The sequence below is a fragment of the Triturus cristatus genome, chromosome 7, assembly GCF_964204655.1.
Source record: "Triturus cristatus chromosome 7, aTriCri1.1, whole genome shotgun sequence".
Lineage (NCBI taxonomy): Eukaryota > Metazoa > Chordata > Amphibia > Caudata > Salamandridae > Triturus > Triturus cristatus.
Window position 1 is genome coordinate 534,084,959 of NC_140590.1, and position 19,754 is coordinate 534,104,712.

The window sequence follows — 19,754 nt, forward strand, 5'->3', positions numbered from 1 at the left end:
TTTTTTTTCCGCCATCGGGCTCGGATGTAATACTTCGCACTCCGGTTCCGAACTTCCCAGTTCACCGATCGACGCACAAATCCTCGCTCATCGAGCTTCTTCAAAGATATAAATCATCTTACTCATCTTCTCTTCGGCACTTCTTCGATTCCGGTGGTCGACGGCGGCCTTCAGGCCTATTCCGGCTCTGGTCTCGGCTGATGGATAAAACTCCCTTCAAGAAGTGCCCTCGATGTGGGTCCAAGTTTCCCCTCACCGATCTCCATGAGGTGTGCAACCTCTGCTTCTCCCCAGAACACGAGGCCCGAGACTGCAAGTCTTTTCGCTCAAAAAAGACCATTCGAGATCGACGGGCTAGACGCAACATGGCGCACTCCTCGACCTCCGCTCCAGTCGACATCTTCGTGAACGACGTCGAAGCTCCGGGACAGCAGGACATCGAACAGGAGGACGACTACCTCGTCAGTGCTTCCGAGGCCGACGACTCAGATGTGGAGGACATCACCCCGGCGCAGCGGGTCGCGAGTACAATTCCCCCTCCCGAGCCCACGCCGATACTGAAAAAGGCTCCGGTCACGCCTTCGCCTCCGGGCCTAGGCAAGACCAAGGACACTGCTTCTCACACCCCACCTTCGGGCCCGGTAAAGAAGCCTATTAAGCCTTCCGGCAGCTCGGGCTCGAGCCAGCCGACCACCGGTGCCGAGAAACACCCTTCGGCACCGAAGAAAAAATCGGCCTCCACCTCAACACCGAACCCGGCACCGAAGTCTTCGTTGTCGAAACCTGCTCCTCCGGCGCCGACCAAACATCACAAGACCCTCGGCACCGACACTCCTGTGCCGAGACCTTCTTCGGCACCGACCAAAAAAACGGAGGTTCCAAGGAAGCACGGCTTCGACAAACCTAAAAAGCCGTCGGCCCCGAAACCTTCGGCGCCGACCGAACCACCAGTGTCACAGGAGCTTTTTACACCGGATCCTTTGCAAAAAACCCTCACCAAGGATCCAAAGACTGGACACTTGGCATCGTCTTCAAAAAAGAGACACTTGGACAAGCCAGCTCCACCTCCACCTCCAAAGAGAAAGGACATTGCTACCTCTCCTTTCAGGGTGCCTTCCCCACCTCCTCCACCCTCTCCACCTCCACCCCCTCTACCTCATCGTTCCCCCACCTTGTCTCCTGTCCCAGACGATTTGGGGGACCCCTACTATGATCCAGCAGATGTGCCACAAGATCCCACCCCTACTGGATCTCCAGACCCATGGGATGATTATAACAATCCGGACATCCCAGATGTCCCACAGGATGACCTTTATCCATCTAGGCCATCCCCTCCTGAAGATTCCTTGGGTTTTCACCATTTGTTCCAACGGGCGGCACACTACCACGGGGTGGAGTTGCATACCGACCCAGTGGAGGAGGATTTTCTCCTAGACACTTTTGACGATACACATAGGTCCACTGCCATTCTACCTATGTTAAAGGGCGTAATTAAACATGCCCCTGAGGTTTTTAAAGACCCAGTCAGGGCCAGGGTCCTAAACCCTCAGATAGAGGAAAAAATACAAAGCCGCCCCCACAGACCCTTCTTACATTAAAGGCCCTGCACCATTAGATTCCCTAGTGGTATCTACAGCTAGGAAGCGCTCAAATTCTCAGGCGTCAGGTGAGGCACCCCCACCTGACAAAGAGTCCAAGCTCCTAGATGCGTCAGGGAAGCGCACTGTGTCACAAGCGGCCAATATATGGCGTATTGCCAATACGCAAGCACTGCTGGCCCGATACGACAGGGCGCATTATGATGAGCTAGAGACCATCATGCACCATCTCCCTGAAAAGTACAAGACTAGGGCTAATGAACTTATTAAAAAGGGAAAAACAATAACCAATACCTCGATACGATGTGCCCTAGATGCAGCAGATACAGCCTCCAGGGCCATAAACACTAGTGTCCTTCTCCATCGCCATGCCGGGCTCAGGGTTTAAACCAGAGGTTCAAGCCTCTATATTAAGTCACCCATTTGACCAAGATCATCTATTTGGTCCTAAAGTAGACGAAGCCCTCGAAAAAATGAAAAAAGATACAGACACGGCAAAATCTATGGGAGCCCTACTTCCTTTCGCCGTTCTTCCTTTCGGGGCACGGGCAGAGGCTACTCCTCGGACAGTGCATCCACGTCCTATAAATCCCCTCCTCAATCTACCTTCACAAAGGGTTATCAAAGAGGCGGATACAGAGGCAATAATAATAAGGGCAGAGGCAAAACAAATACCGCCCGCTCTGTAACACCTACTGCCCAATGACTTTCCCCCGCTCCCTCCAGACCATTCCACTCCGGTCGAAGGCAGACTACAACATTTCCTTCACGTCTGGGAGACAATCACCTCAGACAGATGGGTGACACAAATTATTCAGTCAGGGTATTGCCTAGAATTAGCATCTACACCCCCCAACATTCCACCCAGGCACCGCCCTATGTCGCAAGACCATACTTCGCTACTAACACGAGGTGATCTCCCGCCTGCAAAAAGGAGCAATAGAGCAGGTCCCCATAAATCAACAAAATTTAGGGGTCTACTCCCTGTACTTTCTAATTCCAAAGACGGACGAGACCCTACGACCTATCTTGGATCTCAGACCTCTAAACACCTACATTAATTCAGACCATTTTCACATGGTAACCCCCCAACAGGTTCTTCCACTTCTCTCCCTTAACGATTTCCTCACCACTCTGGATTTGAAAGACGCGTACTTTCACATCCCAGTACACCAGTCTCACAGAAAGTACCTCAGGTTTGTGGTAGACGGACAACACTACCAGTTAAAGGTGCTCCCGTTCGGGGTAACAGCACCAAGGGTTTTCACCAAGTGCCTAGCAGTAGTGGCGGCACACCTCAGAAGACAGCACATTCACGTCTTCCCCTATCTGGACGATTGGCTGATAAAAGCCACGTCCTATCAACAATGTGTGCAACATACCGCCGCTACGGTCCAACTACTTCACCAGCTAGGTTTCACGGTGAACCATCAAAAATCCCACCGGGTACCATCACACACAAAACAATATCTTGGTGCCACCATAGACACCTCAAAAGCCATAGCCTATCCCAATCCTGCCAGGATTGCAAAGATACAGGCGCTGCGTCAAAAATTCCTATGTCAACACTCTCTCCCAGCAAGAGTTTATGCAGCTCATAGGGATGATGGCCTCTTGCATCTTTATAGTGCCCCATGCAAGACTCCAAATGCGCCCACTCCAAGAGTGCTTGGCGCGCCAGTGGAACCAGGCCCATGGACAACTGACAGATCTGGTGTTGGTAGACGGTCGCACCCATCACTCTCTGCAGTGGTGGAACACCACAAACCTTTCCAGAGGTCGACCGTTCCTGGACCCGGTCCCACAAATAATCCCAACGGCAGATGCATCGCTCTCCGGCTGGGGAGCTCATCTGTTACATCTCACAGCACAGGGCACGTGGACGCCGTAACAGAAGTTACTCCACATCAACCATCTGGAGTTACTGGCGATCTTCCTCGCCCTAAAATCCTTCCAGGCGCAGATTTCAGGCAAGGCAGTCCTCATTCGCACAGACATGACTGCCATGTACTACATTCAAAAACAGGGGGGCACACACTCTCCACAGCTCTGTTAGCACAGAGCATATGGAGATGGGCAATTCCACAAAAGATTTTTCTCCTAGCCCAACACGTCCCAGGAGTACAAAACACCGTGGCAGATCTGTTGAGCAGGCAGACACCGCAGATCCACGAGTGGGAACTTCACCCACAGGTTCTTCACCCGTTCTTTCAGAAGTGGGGGCATCCCCACATAGACCTATTCGCCACCCCCGAAAACAAAAAATGCCCAAGCTTCGCCGCCAGATATCCACACCCATTGTCCGAAGGCAATGCGATATGGATGAACTGGTCAAACAAATTTGCATACGCTTTTCCACCTCTCCCACTAATTCCATTAGTGGTGCGAAAGCTACAGCAGCATTCCCCAACTCTGATCCTAGTAGCTCCAACATGGGCCAGACAACCGTGGTACACCACACTTCTGGAACTCTCAGTAGTACCACACCAAAAGCTACGTCTCTCGCCATGCCTCCTAACCCAGAACCATGGAGAGATCAGGCACCCGGACCCAGCTCAACTCAACCTTGCGATCTGGCTCCTGAGGTCCTAGAATTTGGATACCTTAACCTTCCCCCTTATTGCATGAACATTATCAGGGAAGCTAGACGCCCTACTACCAGGGCGTGCTATGCAGCAAAGTGGAAAAGATTTGTTGTTTACTGCCACAACGCAATCAATCCTTTAAATGTATCCATACAGCACATTATATGTTATTTACTCCATTTACAAAGGTGTAACCTAGCATATACTTCCATTCGGTTACACCTCGCTGCAATTGCTGCCTATTTACAAAATAGGCAGCACCTCTCACTTTTCAAAGTGCCTGCCATCAAAGCCTTTATGGAAGGCCTCAAAAGAGTAATTCCACCCAGAGTGCCACCCTCACCTGTTTGGAACTTGAGTATAGTCCTCACACGGTTAATGGGACCCCCTTTCGAACCATTACATAAGTGCGAGCTGCAATTTCTCACATGGAAAACAGCTTTTCTAGTGGCCATCACTTCCCTCAGAAGAGTTAGTGAAATACAGGCACTCACTATACAGGAACCTTTTCTTCATATGCATCACAACAAGGTTGTACTCCGCACTAATCCCAAATTTCTACCCAAAGTCATTTCTCCATTCCATCTAAACCAGTCGGTAGAATTACCAGTCTTTTTCTCGCAACCCCAAACAGTTGCGGAAAGAGCCTTACACACACTGGATGTTAAAAGGGCTTTACTTTATTACATCCAGAGAACACAACCTTTCAGAAAAACCAAACGGCTATTTGTTTCCTTCTCCCCACCACACAAAGGCAACCCTATTTCCAAATCAGGGATAGCTTGGTGGATTGTAAAATGCATACAGATTTGCTACCACAAAGCAAAACGAACGCTATCGGTTCCCCCTAAAGCCCACTCTACAAGGAAGATGGGGGCTTCTATGGCTTTCCTAGGGAACATACCACTAGATAACATCTGCAAGGCAGCGACATGGTAAACACCGCACACCATTACTGTGTAGATGTGCAAACCAAGCAACAAGCTAGTGTGGGCCAAGCTGTACTAAAAACACTGTTTCAAATGACTGCAACGGATGCCAGTGGTCGCCGCTAGGGTTGGGTACTGCTATATAATCTATGCACAGTGTATAATCTGCAGCTCATATGCCTCGAACGGAATATGCTACTTACCAGTTTGCATCTGTTCTTGGCATGTAGAGCTGCAGATCTATACACGCCCACCCGCCTCCCCGGCTACCTGTATCCGTTCCAGTCTTATCTTATTTAGATACAATACACATTGGTTTTTTTACTGTTACTACTACGCTCCATCTTTCCCTTCTGGTGAAAAACAATCTGAGGATGGAGCCGAAGCCCATGCGCAATACGAACCAAAGGAGGAGTCACCGAACTCATGAGTTCCAAAGACTTTCCAAGAGGAAAAACAAACTGCAAACATCCGGGCCCAACACCTGATGGCGATCAATGCACAGTGTATAGATCTGCAGCTCTACATGCCAAGAACAGATGCAAACTGGTAAGTAGTATATTCCTTCTCGGCAGGGAGGCTCAGGCACGCCGCTTTGGCGAGTGCGACCGCTCTGGTAAAACCCTGGCCAACCTTCTTCGCCTGCCTCGGGCGGCTTCTTATATTAACGCCCTCCGTGACGGCGGTCTTGATCGAACAACCTCGCCCCGAGTAAATTAAAGTGCGCTTTATTTCATTCTATACACAACTACACGGCCGGCTTTGTCCCTTCGCACGCGGTCCTTGATAAATATTTCAACACCCTCCAACTGTTATGGCTAGGTATTCCCCACCGGGAGTTCCTTGATGAGCTGTTCTCCAAAGAGGAGATACTAGCTGCCTTACTTACCATGCTCTTAAAGCCATATAAACCACCTGAATCGTGGGACTCTTATCGCCCCCTGTCCCTCATAAACACGGTTAACAAATCTTTTGCCAAACTGCTTGCTTGCTACGCACCTTCTACCCATCATGCTGCTCATTGCCCACCCAGATCAGTTTGGCTTCATCCCTGGCCGTACCACCTCCCACAATCTTTGAACCATTTTCTCCGTCCTCCATCAAATAAACCCGACGCTCCTAGCAGTGGCGGCTTTGTTGGACGCTACTATAGCTTTCGACAACTTAGAGTGGCCCTTCCTCTTCTATCTTTTTCCCCGCTTGGTCTTCCATCCGATTTTTATATGTAAAGTGTTACTACTTTATACTCTTCCCACCGCTCGACTCCGGCTCAACGGCCAGATCTCTGATCCCATCCCTATCAAGCGTGGTACACAGCAGGGCTGTCCGCTGTCCCCAATGCTTTTTGCCATCGCAATGGAGCCTTTAGTGGCTCTGTTGCGTCGGCATCAGACCCAGAGAGGCATCTGCTTCGTGGCTCGTGCTTTACTTGTTTCAATGTACGCAGACGATATCACCCTATAAGTCCGCCACCCCCGGGAGAACCTCAGCCCTCTGGTCCGTGAGGTGATTCGCTTTGGCTGCTCCTCCGGCATCCAGGTTAACTGGAACAAGTCTATTTCCTCTTACTGATGCCACTATGCCCTTTGATCCGGACTATCCCTTTGTGTGGGTGACTGAGCCCACTAGGTATCTTGGGATCTGGCTGAGCAGGGATGTTGACGAGCTCTGGAGGGCCAACTTCGGTGGCGCGGTGGACTGGCTGGAGTCAAAGATTCCTCTCTGGAGTTGTTTGCCACTTTCTCTAGCCGGTCGCATAGCCATTGCCAAGATGGTGGTGCTTCAGAAGTTTTTATATTTGTTAATATTCCCATACCCCTCACAGCTCATTTTTTCTGTAGACTCCGCTCTTTGGTGATTGCTCTGATCTGAGCTGGCCGGCAACACAGGATTGCATATAATATTTTAACTCTCCCTATGTCATACAGTGTTCTTGGTGCCCCCGATCTCAAGCTCTATGCCCTCAGCGCCCAGGCCAGCTTTCTACACTTCTGGCTCAATCCTACTCCGTTCCAGCCCCATGTCGCGGTCGAGGCTGACCTCGCAGTCCCTTGGCCGCTTTCTACCACTTTATTTGTCCCGGCGCGGCCCCCGCGTGCTGAGATCGACACGGTCGAGACGCTGCTCTGGAAAATCTCTGGTCCGGACACGCTCTCTGCGGCTGCGATGCCCATTGCTCAACACCCAGCTTTTCCTCCTCTACAGTCTTCGGGTATGGCGAAGCACGCCACTCCTCTTGGGCTCTCCACTTTGTCCGATATCTATGCTGAGAACACATTCTATACACTTGCTGCTGACTCTGGTCCTATGGACACTCTGCTTTATCATCAGCTTCGGGCGGTCTGCAAGAAGCTCCGTCCCTCCTTCCCTCAGCCTCCCCCCTCGATGGCCATTCTCAATCTCCTCTATACATCCCACTCTCCACAGAAATTGGCGACCAAAATTTATGCTTCCACACTGGCGGCTTCTTCCATTTCTAATGACTGGGCGCGCGTGGCGTGGGAGACGGACCTAGGCATCGTAATCTCCCAGGCCGACTGGCTGTATTGCTGTATCCAGATTAAACGCCTCTCCCCTAACTATCGTCTGCGCCTTATCCATTTTAAAGATCTCCACAGGCTCTACCGGACCCCCGCATAATTGCACAAAATGGGACTCATTACCAGTGATGGATACCTGCGCTGCTCTGCGCCTGTAGCCAACTTCTCCCATCTTGCCTGGCAATGCCCCAAGGTCTCTGCTTATTGGCGGGAGGTATGCACTGTTCTTTCTGGAATCACTACTTTTTCGCTTCAACCTGATCCTCTGCTTTGTCAAATCTTGCCCAGATGCTTCCTGCAGACTGATTGCTATGCTGCACGTTCTTGCGCGGCGCAGGGTTTCCATGTGCTGGGGTCTCCGTCCCGCACCGAAGGTGACCGTTGTCAGACTCTCCTGTCCGAATTCTGGGATCTAATGCCGGCCAGATCCCGCCCACTTGATATCTGGGGCCCACTTGGTTCCTATCTCCTCAGTCACACTTCCCGGCGACCTCTCCCGCTCTCCCTGCCAGCGCTCCGCCTGCGGCGGCCGCCGGTGAAGGTCAATGAGTCTCCTCCTCTCTGCGCCCTGCTCCCCCCTAACCCCAAGTTTCTCCCCCTTTCATGTGTGGTGCCATTCCTGATTATTTCTTCGCATTGCTGTTGGTGTCCTTCCGACCTATTTCATGGTCATTATTGATTGTGGTGCATGTAAGTGGCAGCCTTCGATCTTGTATGCCGTATCGCAATGCATATTTTGTCATGGTGCAATTCTGTAATCTTGCTGTGTCTAAATCCTCAAAGGTTTTTGAAAAATCAAAAAAAAAAAAACTTTTTCTGTGGCTTCTTGGATCCCAGCCAAACACTTTATGTAGGAGTGCTTCCACCTAAAATTACTGCATGGGATGTCCAGTTCTTCTATGTATTTCAGTATATACCACCTGAAGCAGTGAGTGTTCTCATAAGAATCTAGATGGATTCACAGCAGCATTGCATTTGCACTGTTACTCATGTCTAACCAGTATGCAATCTAACCTGCTTTAGATGTAATGAGTTGGCACGTACCAACAATGCATCCTGTTGGTGGGCTTGTGCACTCTCCAGATAGCCAACATACATTTAGTTCTGTCTTTTGTTGGATATGAATCCAGTTGCCTATACAGGATTCAGTTAATGTCTTCAACACAAATGAGTTCATGTCCTTGTAAGGTAGCTTAGCTTTTCAAAGTTCACAAAAAAAACTGTTGATCTACATTTGACGTATAGACCTTCTCCAAGTCAATCTTTCCCATCTAAAGCTCCATAAACCAACCCATAGCTGCACTGTATTTATACCTTTTCACTGAAACATAACTCCTGTAGCCCCTCAGGTCAGTACCCCTCTTGCATAGTGTAAACAGATAGCTGCACACAGTTGACCCTGCCATTTGTTATGACACTCCTACCTATGCCAGGGATAAGTATGCATCTTGCAATAAGGCTAGTGTAATGTCATGCGCCTCCAAGTAGGACTGCACAGTGCATCTCTTGAAATATCCGATAATAAATTAAATAGATGTACCCATCCTGTCTTAAGTATAGCACACATGCCTCTAATGACTTCAATTGCTTGGCAACCCTTGCCCCATCTAGACCATACTATACCAGTCTAATGGCTTCATATCTACCAGACGCTTGCCAGATGTCAACTATCCTCACTGCTTTTATCCCAACAACTTTTAGCAGAAGAGCATTTCCCTTCACCTACAGCCAGAATTCTAAAACCTCAACCATATGAAAATTGTTTGCTGCTCTAGATTTGCACCCAAACAGCTGCGAGAAGCAGGTGTCTGCTGTTAAACTCCTGCTTCCTACAGCAATCCCTCCCCTTGATCATTGGAATACCTTGATTTTAGTACTGTCTCACACATCCATATATTTATTTGTAAATTACAAATCCTCTCTGAAAGTAACAATCTATTTAATCTCCAACAAACGTAATCCTGTGTTGCTCACTTGGCCACCCCCTACTCTAATATGAAGTGCCCCACTATTTATAACTCTTCCCTGAAATTGGAAAAGCATATCACTAAGTAATCCTGCGAGATTTGACTGTGCGCTGTAATGCCTGATTTTTTTTAATTTTTTTATTTTTAAGGCATGATTTCAAGGAACCCGCTTTACAGGCCAAATCTTGTTTGACCAGTCAAATTGCAGTCCTCTGTGATAGAAGCAAACATTTCCAGTTGCCCTTGCGTTGTAGGTGCAATCTTTGATGAAAAGGCCTCTTGACCATAGGTCACTTGATAACTTAATTATATACCACTTAACTCTCTGAAGAACAATGCTAGTTTGGCCAAGGATAGGTAGATCATTTAGGCTCTTGCAGGATTTCTTTTTTTTCAGTTTTTTTATTCTTTATATTGAGTTTTTAAAATGATATGCTTAGTCTGCTCCAACAAGCAGTAGAACAATAACAAACCTTACAACCATGCTGTGATCTATTGAGTATAGCGTGATACAGTACTTACATCTTATCTCTATTGTGACCCACTTTGATAGTCCATTACAGTGACTTTTACACCAATAGTAATAATCAAAACAACAAAAGAGTGTATCCTTAAAAAGGAGAAATCTACAAAATATGGGAGAGTCACTTTCAAGTAGTAAAAGAACCCTCACTCACCAACCTGGTTGGTGACATGCTTCATCATAGGGTCTTATCGAAGTGATTTGTCCCAATTATGACATATCTCTTTAGATACCACTGAGCATAGTAACGGGCAACTGTTTATTAGCAAGTTAGCCCCTTCTTTAAAAAAACAGCACTGATCTTTAACATGATATGTACACTCGTTTATGTTCTATATCATGGAAGGCAATATTAACCTTAACAAACCAGCGACTCTTAGGCTGGTGAGATTTCTAGTAATTTGAGAACATGACTAAATCAAACAGCATTGTTAATGCTGGCTGAAAAACTGGCAGACTAGAAAGATAAAATTATGGCAGAACACAGGGCTTACACTACGATTCTGATGACTCCGCTCCTTAGGTACTGCCGGGTAGCTGGAGCCTCGTTCAAATCTAAAACGATGGATAGCAAACAAAAAGGAATTATATTAAAGTCTCCGTATACAGAAAACAGCTCAAAAGCTACCAATAAACGGAGCATGTAAACTGAGGCAAAAATAGGTACTCACTTAGCAGAGGATCAACCGTCGGCAAATCAACCTAGTAAATCCTAGCAGACCTGGAGATAAATGATGTCTCTCAGGCCACGCATAAATACTATCAGGATTTTGCCGAGCGGCGCCAAAACTCCAAATACTTCCGGGTTTTTTGCGTGTCACGTGGCGTTTGAATGATCTATTTACTCACGCGAGCGCCGTAACCGGAAGTCTGGAATCCATTGAGAATACTAGAACGCTAACCTCAGATAGCGTTTGTATGTTGTAAACTTTATTTAAAAGATAAAGTTTTAAAAGTTCGGAACCGACGATAGCACAGAGAAAATTAAGGGCTAATCTACCTTGAGAAAAGACAGGATGGGGGACAAACCTCCCTCATAGCACTATCAAAAAGTTTGTGATCCATCGATCTGTCAAGGAAATAACTAATAAGCACTGGAAATAATGCATGACAAGCAGTGAAAAATATGCCTGCTTGCAACAAGTGTTTGAGTTTTTACCAGTTCTGTTTTGGAAATTCTAAAGTTCATTAGAATGATGATTAGTGCATTATAGAAATTCACAAGACACATATCTCTCATGATGCCAATAGGGATTATTATTACATGATCCTTAGTTTCAGGGAAATGGCTATAAAGGCATAATTGACAGTAAACATGTGTCCCAAATCACATGATGTATTAGAGTCTCAAAGATGGTCAATGCCTCATTACTGAATCCCATGGAATATTATCGTTGAGACCATGAATGTTTGTGGATAATCGATAAATCCACCGTTGCTCCTTTTCAAACAGCAGGTGCCTAGATTGGTTGTTTGATTTGACATGTTCGATAACGGTCCATTGCATATCATTAGGTGTATGGTTGAATTTCAAGAAATGATCAGTCAATTTTGTTGTGTTTTTCTTGCAACGGATATTACTTCGATGTTTGCAAATTCATTGTTTAATTTTGCGAGAGGTCATGTCCACGTATCTTAGAGCACACAAGCTTGTTATCAAATACACAACATTTGTTGTGTTACAATTCGTGTGTGATCGTTGAGTCCATAGTTTACCAGTCTCTAAATCAAAGGTTTTTGTAGACGTGGTTAAATGGCAAACGCTACACGCTATTGCTCTATGGCTGTCCGTATCGCGTAGTTATAAATAGGCTCTAATAGTGCCTGCGCTCGAAAGCGCCACGTATTAGGTCGGCGCTTGTTAGTCTCTATTCTAAATGGAAGCGGCACTGGATTGTGATCCGACAGCGTGCGAGGGAGTATCACTACATCTGTAACCCAGTTATTTGCCTCACCATTTAGAAGCCAGTAATCAAGGCGAGACCAGCTGTTTGTAGGCGTGGCATGCGTGCCCTCTTTGGCTGAGCCATTCCGTAGTCTCCACACATCCAGAAGACGAAATTCAAGCATACCGTCATTAATACTCCATGCAATTTTAGGTGTGCACAGACCTTGTGGCCTCGATTTTATCTAGCTGAGGATTTAGATATGTATTAAGGTCCCCTCCCCACACCGTGGCTGTCCCGGGCCACTCACGCATAATGCTGTAAAGGCGTGTGAATGTCTCCGGGTCGTCCGCTATGGGGCCATAAATATTGATCAGGGTACTGAGAGAAGTGCCTGATTTACTGTGTACCATGCCGCATCACCCAACCTTGTCTGTGTATGTACCGATAGGTGTAAAGTGAATACCTCGCTTCACTAGAATGATCACTCCTCTAGCGTATGAGGAGTACGATGAAGCCAACTTATATCCCACCCATCTAAGTGCAATATTAGCCTTGAAAGCCGCGGTTAGATGCGTCTCCTGTAGGAGAGCGATCTGAATATCATGGCGATCTAGATAAGCAAATGCTTGCCTAATTTTTTTGGATGTGTTGAGACTGCGGACATTCCATGTTATACAGTTGTGCTTCTCACCTGTGTTCATACTTATGTAACTTAATTGTCAATGTCATTGTCGTATTGCTATCCACAACAGATGTAGTCAACAGTAGTCTTGTCTGTACAATCGGTGTGATCACAGCAAACAATCTTAACTGTAAACAAAGCCTTCCCCCACCCACTTCTGTAGACCCAATTCGCCATCCCTTAATAGTACCCAACCCCACACTCTCACCTCCCCCAAACAGTCCCCTAACAAATCCAACATGTTTCGTGGTATACACACGGGGACAGGAGCAGCCAGTCAAGAATCCCAGTGACAGTTGTCACATGGGGGTCGCCTTAAATGTACAATGCCACCAATCCCGCCCTCCCGCTTCAGCCATGAATCATTTCAAGTAATAACACTGGGTGCAATGCCGCACCCTCTGCGAATGACCTCCACCCACCAAATCCAGACCTAACTGAAAATACATATTGTGAGTTCGTGGTGAGCACTTATCTGCGTCCACATGTTCTGCTGCCAAGGCTGACCAGGAATTCATGGCCCCCTGCAAGTCACGATAAGGGATACACTACCTTTATTCCACATCCGATGTGTGCTCCTGAGACTCTTGCTCGCCCCTAGGCGATCGTCTGCGCAGTGCCTGTGCGCCTCTCTGTTTCAAGAATTCTTGCACCTCCTTAGGGTCGTTGTAAATTCTGCTTTTGCCCCCCTCCGTGACACGGAGACTAGCATGGTAGATCATTGCATATGGAAAATTTTGATCACGTAGTGCTTTCTTGACGTCTGCAAACGTTTTCCGTGCCTATTGGACTTGTTACATGAAATCTGGGTAGATGGAAATATTCATACCTTCGTGCAGCAGAGTGCCCAGTTCCCTCGTTTTTCGGAGCACCGCGTCTCGATCTCTGTAGTTTAGAGGTTTCGCTGTAATGGGGCGTGGTCGCGCTCCAGGTGGAGGAGGCGGCACCAACGACCTATGTGCCCTTTCAACAATAAAGACGGGTGAAAAGGTGTCTTTACCCAGCAGTGTGGTCAGCAGAGTTTCTATGTAATTTTCCATATTACCCGTGTTGGTTGATTCCGCAATTCCCGTAACGCGTAGATTGTTGCAGCGAAACCTCGCTTCCAAATCTTCTGATTTCGGCATGAGAGCCGCCAGCACTTTTTCTGTCTTTCCCTGTTTTGTTTCTGTTTGGCATTGTGCGTCCTCGGCGTCAGAGATCCGCATCTCTGCCATATCGATCCGTTCTGTGTGTCGCTCTAGTCTTTCCGACATGCAGTCCACTCTATAGGTCAGTGTATCAATCTTCACATCTATGTTGGTTAGAGTTGCTTGGATCGTCGTGAACATAGACTGGAAATCCACGGCGGTAGCGGGTTGTGTCTCCGCCGCAGGCGTTGATGCTTGTTCTGCCCCAGGGTATTCTGTCATTTTCTTTGCCTGCTCAAAATTCAGCCTAGGCTGATTACGGTCCGGCTTGCCCACTGTTGCTGTTCTGCTGTCGCTGAGACGCCACTCCGACGCCGAGCAACACTCAGGCAGGGAAACCCGATTCTGATGCTTGGTCGCTACAGTGTGTGTGACTTCGCTGAGTGTGCGGCCTGTTGTAGTGACTGAGTTCAGTGGGCGGTCTCTGGGCAATGGTGTGTTTTAGAATGGCGTTAGGAGTTCATCGCACCTGGGTCCCGCCGCTTCACAGGCGCCCTGGACAGTGTAAATATCTCGCCTACGAAGCGGCCATCTTGCAGGCTGCTCTAGCTCCGCCCCCCCCCCCCCCCTTGCAGGATTTCTATGTGTTTCTGATAAGAGGGAGGGTTAAAGCTTTGCTGGAAAATAATATTTGTTTACTGAAATGGGAGAGAGACTGGCTTTGTAGCAGAGGGCCTCTATAAAACTAAAGTTTTTAGATGAGATTTTGGTGTTTAGGAGGTTAAAGGCTTTTAATGTGAGGCGAACAGTTCTCATAGAGCAGCATGCTTAATTAGGGCGTCATTTAAGATAGACAAAGTATGGGGATAATGTCTTCCCTTTTTTTTTTTTTTAGTTTTTAAAGACTACTGCCCCTGCATGCAACACTGCTGAGTGGGGCTAGTCTGTTTATAGCAGGGAGGTGGTGTAGTTGAGATGGGAGAATTCCATCTCCTCCACTGCCAGCTTCAGATCCTAGAAAGAGATAATGTGTTTAAGCTACTTGAGTTAGTGGAAGTGGAAATTAACTGACTTACTATTGACTTGGATGTAATTCTGGTGCAGTGCTTAATTTGTGATAGAGTGCTGGTGCCCAAAGCTCTGCTTAGAAGCCAGCACTTTGAGCAATTAAACATCAGTGTGATGAAAACCAAGGCTGGTAGCCTTAAATGCACCTCTTGCCTCTTCTAATCCACTACCAGTCACTCCCTGACCCTTTTAATTGCTCATGCAGGTTCTTGCTTTCTCTTTGCGATGATTCAGCTGTCTTTCTCTTCCCCAATCTTTCCGATCTTTGTGTGTTTTGCTCTCTTGCACCCAGTAAATCTCTGATCAGGGAAATAAGTGCCAGTGGCCCCCATCTCCTCAAATTAAGCGCTGTGCTTGTTACTTTCAAGTCCACAGTACATGACCTTGTGGTACTTGATGTTTAGAATTTTGTTTTGCAGAAAGGGCTCTTGTAGAAAAGCCTGTATTTTTGGATTTCAATTGCGTTTCTCCTTGTGTTTTACAGAGTATTAACAAATGGATGGAATAATGTGATACTCCATAAGTCTTTGTTTTGGTATGAAGGACAAATGTAGTTTTGGTGGTATGTATGAGATGTCTGTATGAGGTTGTCTATATCCTGGGCACAATGTCGCTTACTTATTATACTTTCAGGAAGATTTGCTTGTCCATAAGAGACAATAGACACTTGACTTCCCACTCCGACTCCTGCTGGACACCAGAGTCTATAGGAAGTAGTGCGTGTCTAAAGGCAAAAAGATGTCTTTAATAACTCATCATGAATGTACTGCACTGAACTATAACAGGGAACTGATGTTTCTTTGTGACAAGTGTGTAACCAACTCTCTGTACTTGTGGTGTGAAATTTGTAATTGCAAGAGATGAGCATCTTAAATACACGTTCACCTGCACTTCTAAGTTAAATAACTGCTTTAAGCTTCATCACTAAACACTCTTCTTGGAAGATGAGTTAAATTTCCTAATTGGCTCTTGTCACTGCAAGGAAATTGACATAGTGTTGTGCAATTCCTATCTTAACGACTTGAGTAAACGTACCAGAGCCCTAACACCTTACAGTTTTGGCAAATATACATAGCAACAGTAGCATAGTACTCACTGGAGTAGCCTTCCTGTTCTGTTACAGGATAAGCCTCAAGTGTACTGTGACAATCCTACAGTCATTAAGAGTTCATATTGGATGTTCAAATATTTCAGAGTTTGCACATACATACATACATACATGCATGCATACATACATACAAATATACAATCGCAAATCTTAGGCAATGTAAGCTGCAGTCAAAACAGCTGCACATGGGAGACTTTCACAAGCTATTAAGCAAACAAAAGATACAGTGCTGTCGAAGATTTCAGCAAACAGCAGGATTTGTCACAGGGCACGTTTATTACAAGCAATTGCTCTGTGTCCTCTCATCCACATTTGAGCAGTATATCCACCTGTAAACAAAGTCTGCTCATAAGGTCTTCTTTACAGGAGATTTACATTTGTCAATGTACACTAAAATTAGAGGTATAAGGCTGAACAGGTCTCATTTTTACATTTTTCTCACACTCATTTCCTAAAATGTGTGTGTGAAAGGACCGGACTCTTAGCTTTTCAGAATGTCTTCAATCTCCCTGGGCCACCACCCTTTTTTGGCTCTAGTTCGAACTTACACATTAACTAATAGGGAGTACAATTTAGTTTCCGGTTAAGAATATTTTCTCTACTTCCACAGTGTGACACACACAGAGCAACAACTTCACAATGAACTTCAAATAGCAGTGGGTTGCAATATCTTTCCAACATGCCTGAAAAGTGTGGACTTGGCCCACGAAACCCCTGTCCATACCTTGAAGTGACAGGCAGGGGAGTCGCAGGCTAAATGAACTGTAGCTTTATTGTTTTTCTTTAAGAAAGGGGAGAGGTCATGTAGTGCATGTAATTTTTCTCTAAGAATTGGGGAGAGGATGTAGCCTTACGGCTAGAGCGGTCGACCTCGAAGCTGGGGAACTGGGTTTGTGTCTCGGCAAGGACGCTTAACATCCTGAGATTCTAGGCAAATCACTTAATCTCTGCGTGCCTAACAAAAAAATGAATATGTTCTTCTCTTACGAAACTGGTGCTCATGTAAAGCGCTCTGATACCAGATGTCTCGGGTCTAGTTCGTGCTATATAAAACGAAAAAAATGAACAATAATTGGAGAGATCATATGAAGAAAGGACCCTACAACCATGAAATTCCATATTCCAGAACTAGGACACAGACACTACTTTTTCAGCCCCAGGGACTGGACAATAGCAGGGTGTTCCAGGCTGGGGCCAGGCAGGGACTACATGGGTGCAGATGAGCTTTTTCCGAAAGTAGACGACCAGTGTAGTAGAGAGGGGTTTTATACTAAAGTAACTTCTGTGAGAGTATCTGGCTCTTAGCCTTCAGCCTGTTCTTTCTTTCACACACAACACCATTCTTCTCTCCCAAGTTGTTTAATGTACACCTTTCTAGATGGGTACTACACACCTTTTTAAACATTTTTTTAGGTTAACTTAATTTCTCAGTAGTGATATGTCCCAATAGCTTGGTTTTGGTTCTGTGCGATCACAATTAGAAATGTGTACCAGTTTCAAGGTTTTTCTAAGTTTGGGGATGCATGGGGGTCCAATTTGATGGGTAATGTGATGGGGATGACCAAAAACAGAGTGAGATGAAGCTGGTAGCTTTCTTAGTTTAGGTGCATTTGATGTAAAGATTGTAACTGGAAAAAATGACCTTATGGATCTATTCTGTGCTGCTGGTGAAGCAGACCTTCGATGCTCAACACTGAAACATCATAAATGTGCGCTTCCAGCAGAGATGCTCATGGTGAAAAAGAGTAAAGGATGTGTACAGTATTTGAAATGCTGAATTAGATGTTTAAGTGCCTGTATATCAGAAAAGATGTTTGTGACGTGTTAATGAGGTGGGCATTGTGTGGCTTTAGCAATCTGAGAATTTTTCAAATGACTGCAGGGGTTTAAATATACTGTATTGATCATGTTGATAGGGGCATCACTTATAGGCAATACAATATTGGCATGTTCCATTTATTTTGCAGGTGAAAAGACTGCTTCAAAGACAGATAGTAAAAATAATATCCAGTTCCCTAGAAAGCACAGTTGCAATTGATCATTCCAATGGAGAGACTGTTACCTTCTCTGCCACTGGTCATCTGCCAGTAGAGAAAAAGGCAGTTCCTGAAATTTCTGGTACATTTGAGTCAAACTCCTTATTAGCTACAGTGGCCACTAGCAATAGCACCTTGGACACCATCGGCGGAAAGACTGAGCAGCCTAATGACATTATGATGAATAGCGCTCTTTCTGTTGGCCATCCTGTGCCTGTTGTGAAAGAGAATTCCCTGGATTGCACTATGAATTACAGACTGCAGGTCATGGATCAGGATGCAGATGATGAGGCTGCTGAGGATACTGATGACACCAGCTCAGTCACATCTTCTTGCAGTTCTACAGCTTCTTCACAGAGTGGAGGAGGGGGTCGCAAGAAAAGCATCCCTCTGTCCATCAAAAACCTGAAACGGAAGCACAAGAAAAAGAGAACTAAGATATCTCGAGAGTTCAAGCCTGGAGACAGGTAATGCACTGCTGGAATTCTTTTTATGTGCTTTTTGTTTATTAACTAACAATGTACTGTCGTTCTCCTGGATTAAATTCAGCATACACTTTTTATAGAGTGTGGTGCCCTCCAGTTCTATTATCATAAACTTTCTCCTGGTAGCTTGGGTTCAAAATATATTAGAGGATCTGAAGAGTGAGCTTTTAGAAATTGGATCGAGAGCAGTTAGTCAAAAATTTGTAATATGTATTCAGTACTAATGTCAACATAAGGGGGCACTTTGTGTTTATTTCCTTACCCATCTCTCAAAAATACATCCTGCTTGCAAGAGTTTATATACTATGATGATTGTTTTCCCCTGACCATTCCAATTGATGAATAAATGGTTACTTCTCTTCCAGGGGATCCTCCTCAATAGTCATAAGCACTGAATATTCCCGCCCACGTGCGCGGACCCCGGAAATAATAAAAATTATATATGAAAAATACATATATATATATATACAGCTCTGTATATGTATAAACACTTATATTATTTTTTCCAAACCAATGCAGCCCCCATAGTAGGCTAGACAATGTAATAATAGTGAATGTAAACATTCCCAAATAGATATAAATATCTAAATAAACACCATAGGTATACAAATGCACCTAAACTTTTTTTTTTTTTTAATGAGTCAAAACTCATGAAAAAGAAAACACTGTGCTAAACACAGATAAAAAACATTGTCAGGCTGCATTGTAATACAATACTATAGAGACTAAAAAACCTTGTACAGATAAACTGGCACCGTGCCTTTAAGGCAGCCCTCTCCAAATACCCCATCATGCCTCAGGGGTGACAGTTGGGTCAGTTTTTCTTTTTGGCTCCTTCAGCCAGGACCCTGGAATTCAGCTCTCTTCTTTTGACTTTCTAGTCAAGAACTTACCAATTTTTGGTGAATTTTTTTTTTTTTTTTTTTTTTTTGGGGGGGGTGGGGCTTGTTTTTTTGCTTCATTAAAAGTATTATCCTGTTTGGTGAAGCATTTACTGATTTTCCTGACAGATTTCTAACTTTTTTCTGTCAAAAATGCCTTCCTTGTTCATGGCCTGTCCATCCTGTGGTAAAAAGGCTACTTGGGGGCGGAGCTTGGCTCGCAGCGAGAATGGCGGCTTGAGCCTCGAGCTCCGGCACACAGGGGCCACTATCCTGTAATTATCCGTGTCAAGCGAACGTGGCGGAGCTGCCCGGGGTGGCGAATAGAGCGGA

General features: G+C 45.8%; 1 protein-coding gene across 1 annotated transcript in view; it reads left to right on the forward strand.

The window, feature by feature from the left end:
* The window catches only part of UBE2O (ubiquitin conjugating enzyme E2 O), a 563,443-nt gene that overhangs the window by 273,023 nt on the left and 270,666 nt on the right, over positions 1-19,754 (forward strand). The window contains exon 9 of the mRNA XM_085616919.1: positions 17,987-18,522. Within this exon, the coding sequence (XP_085473045.1) occupies positions 17,987-18,522 (536 nt within the window). The remainder of the gene's footprint in view (positions 1-17,986; positions 18,523-19,754) is intronic.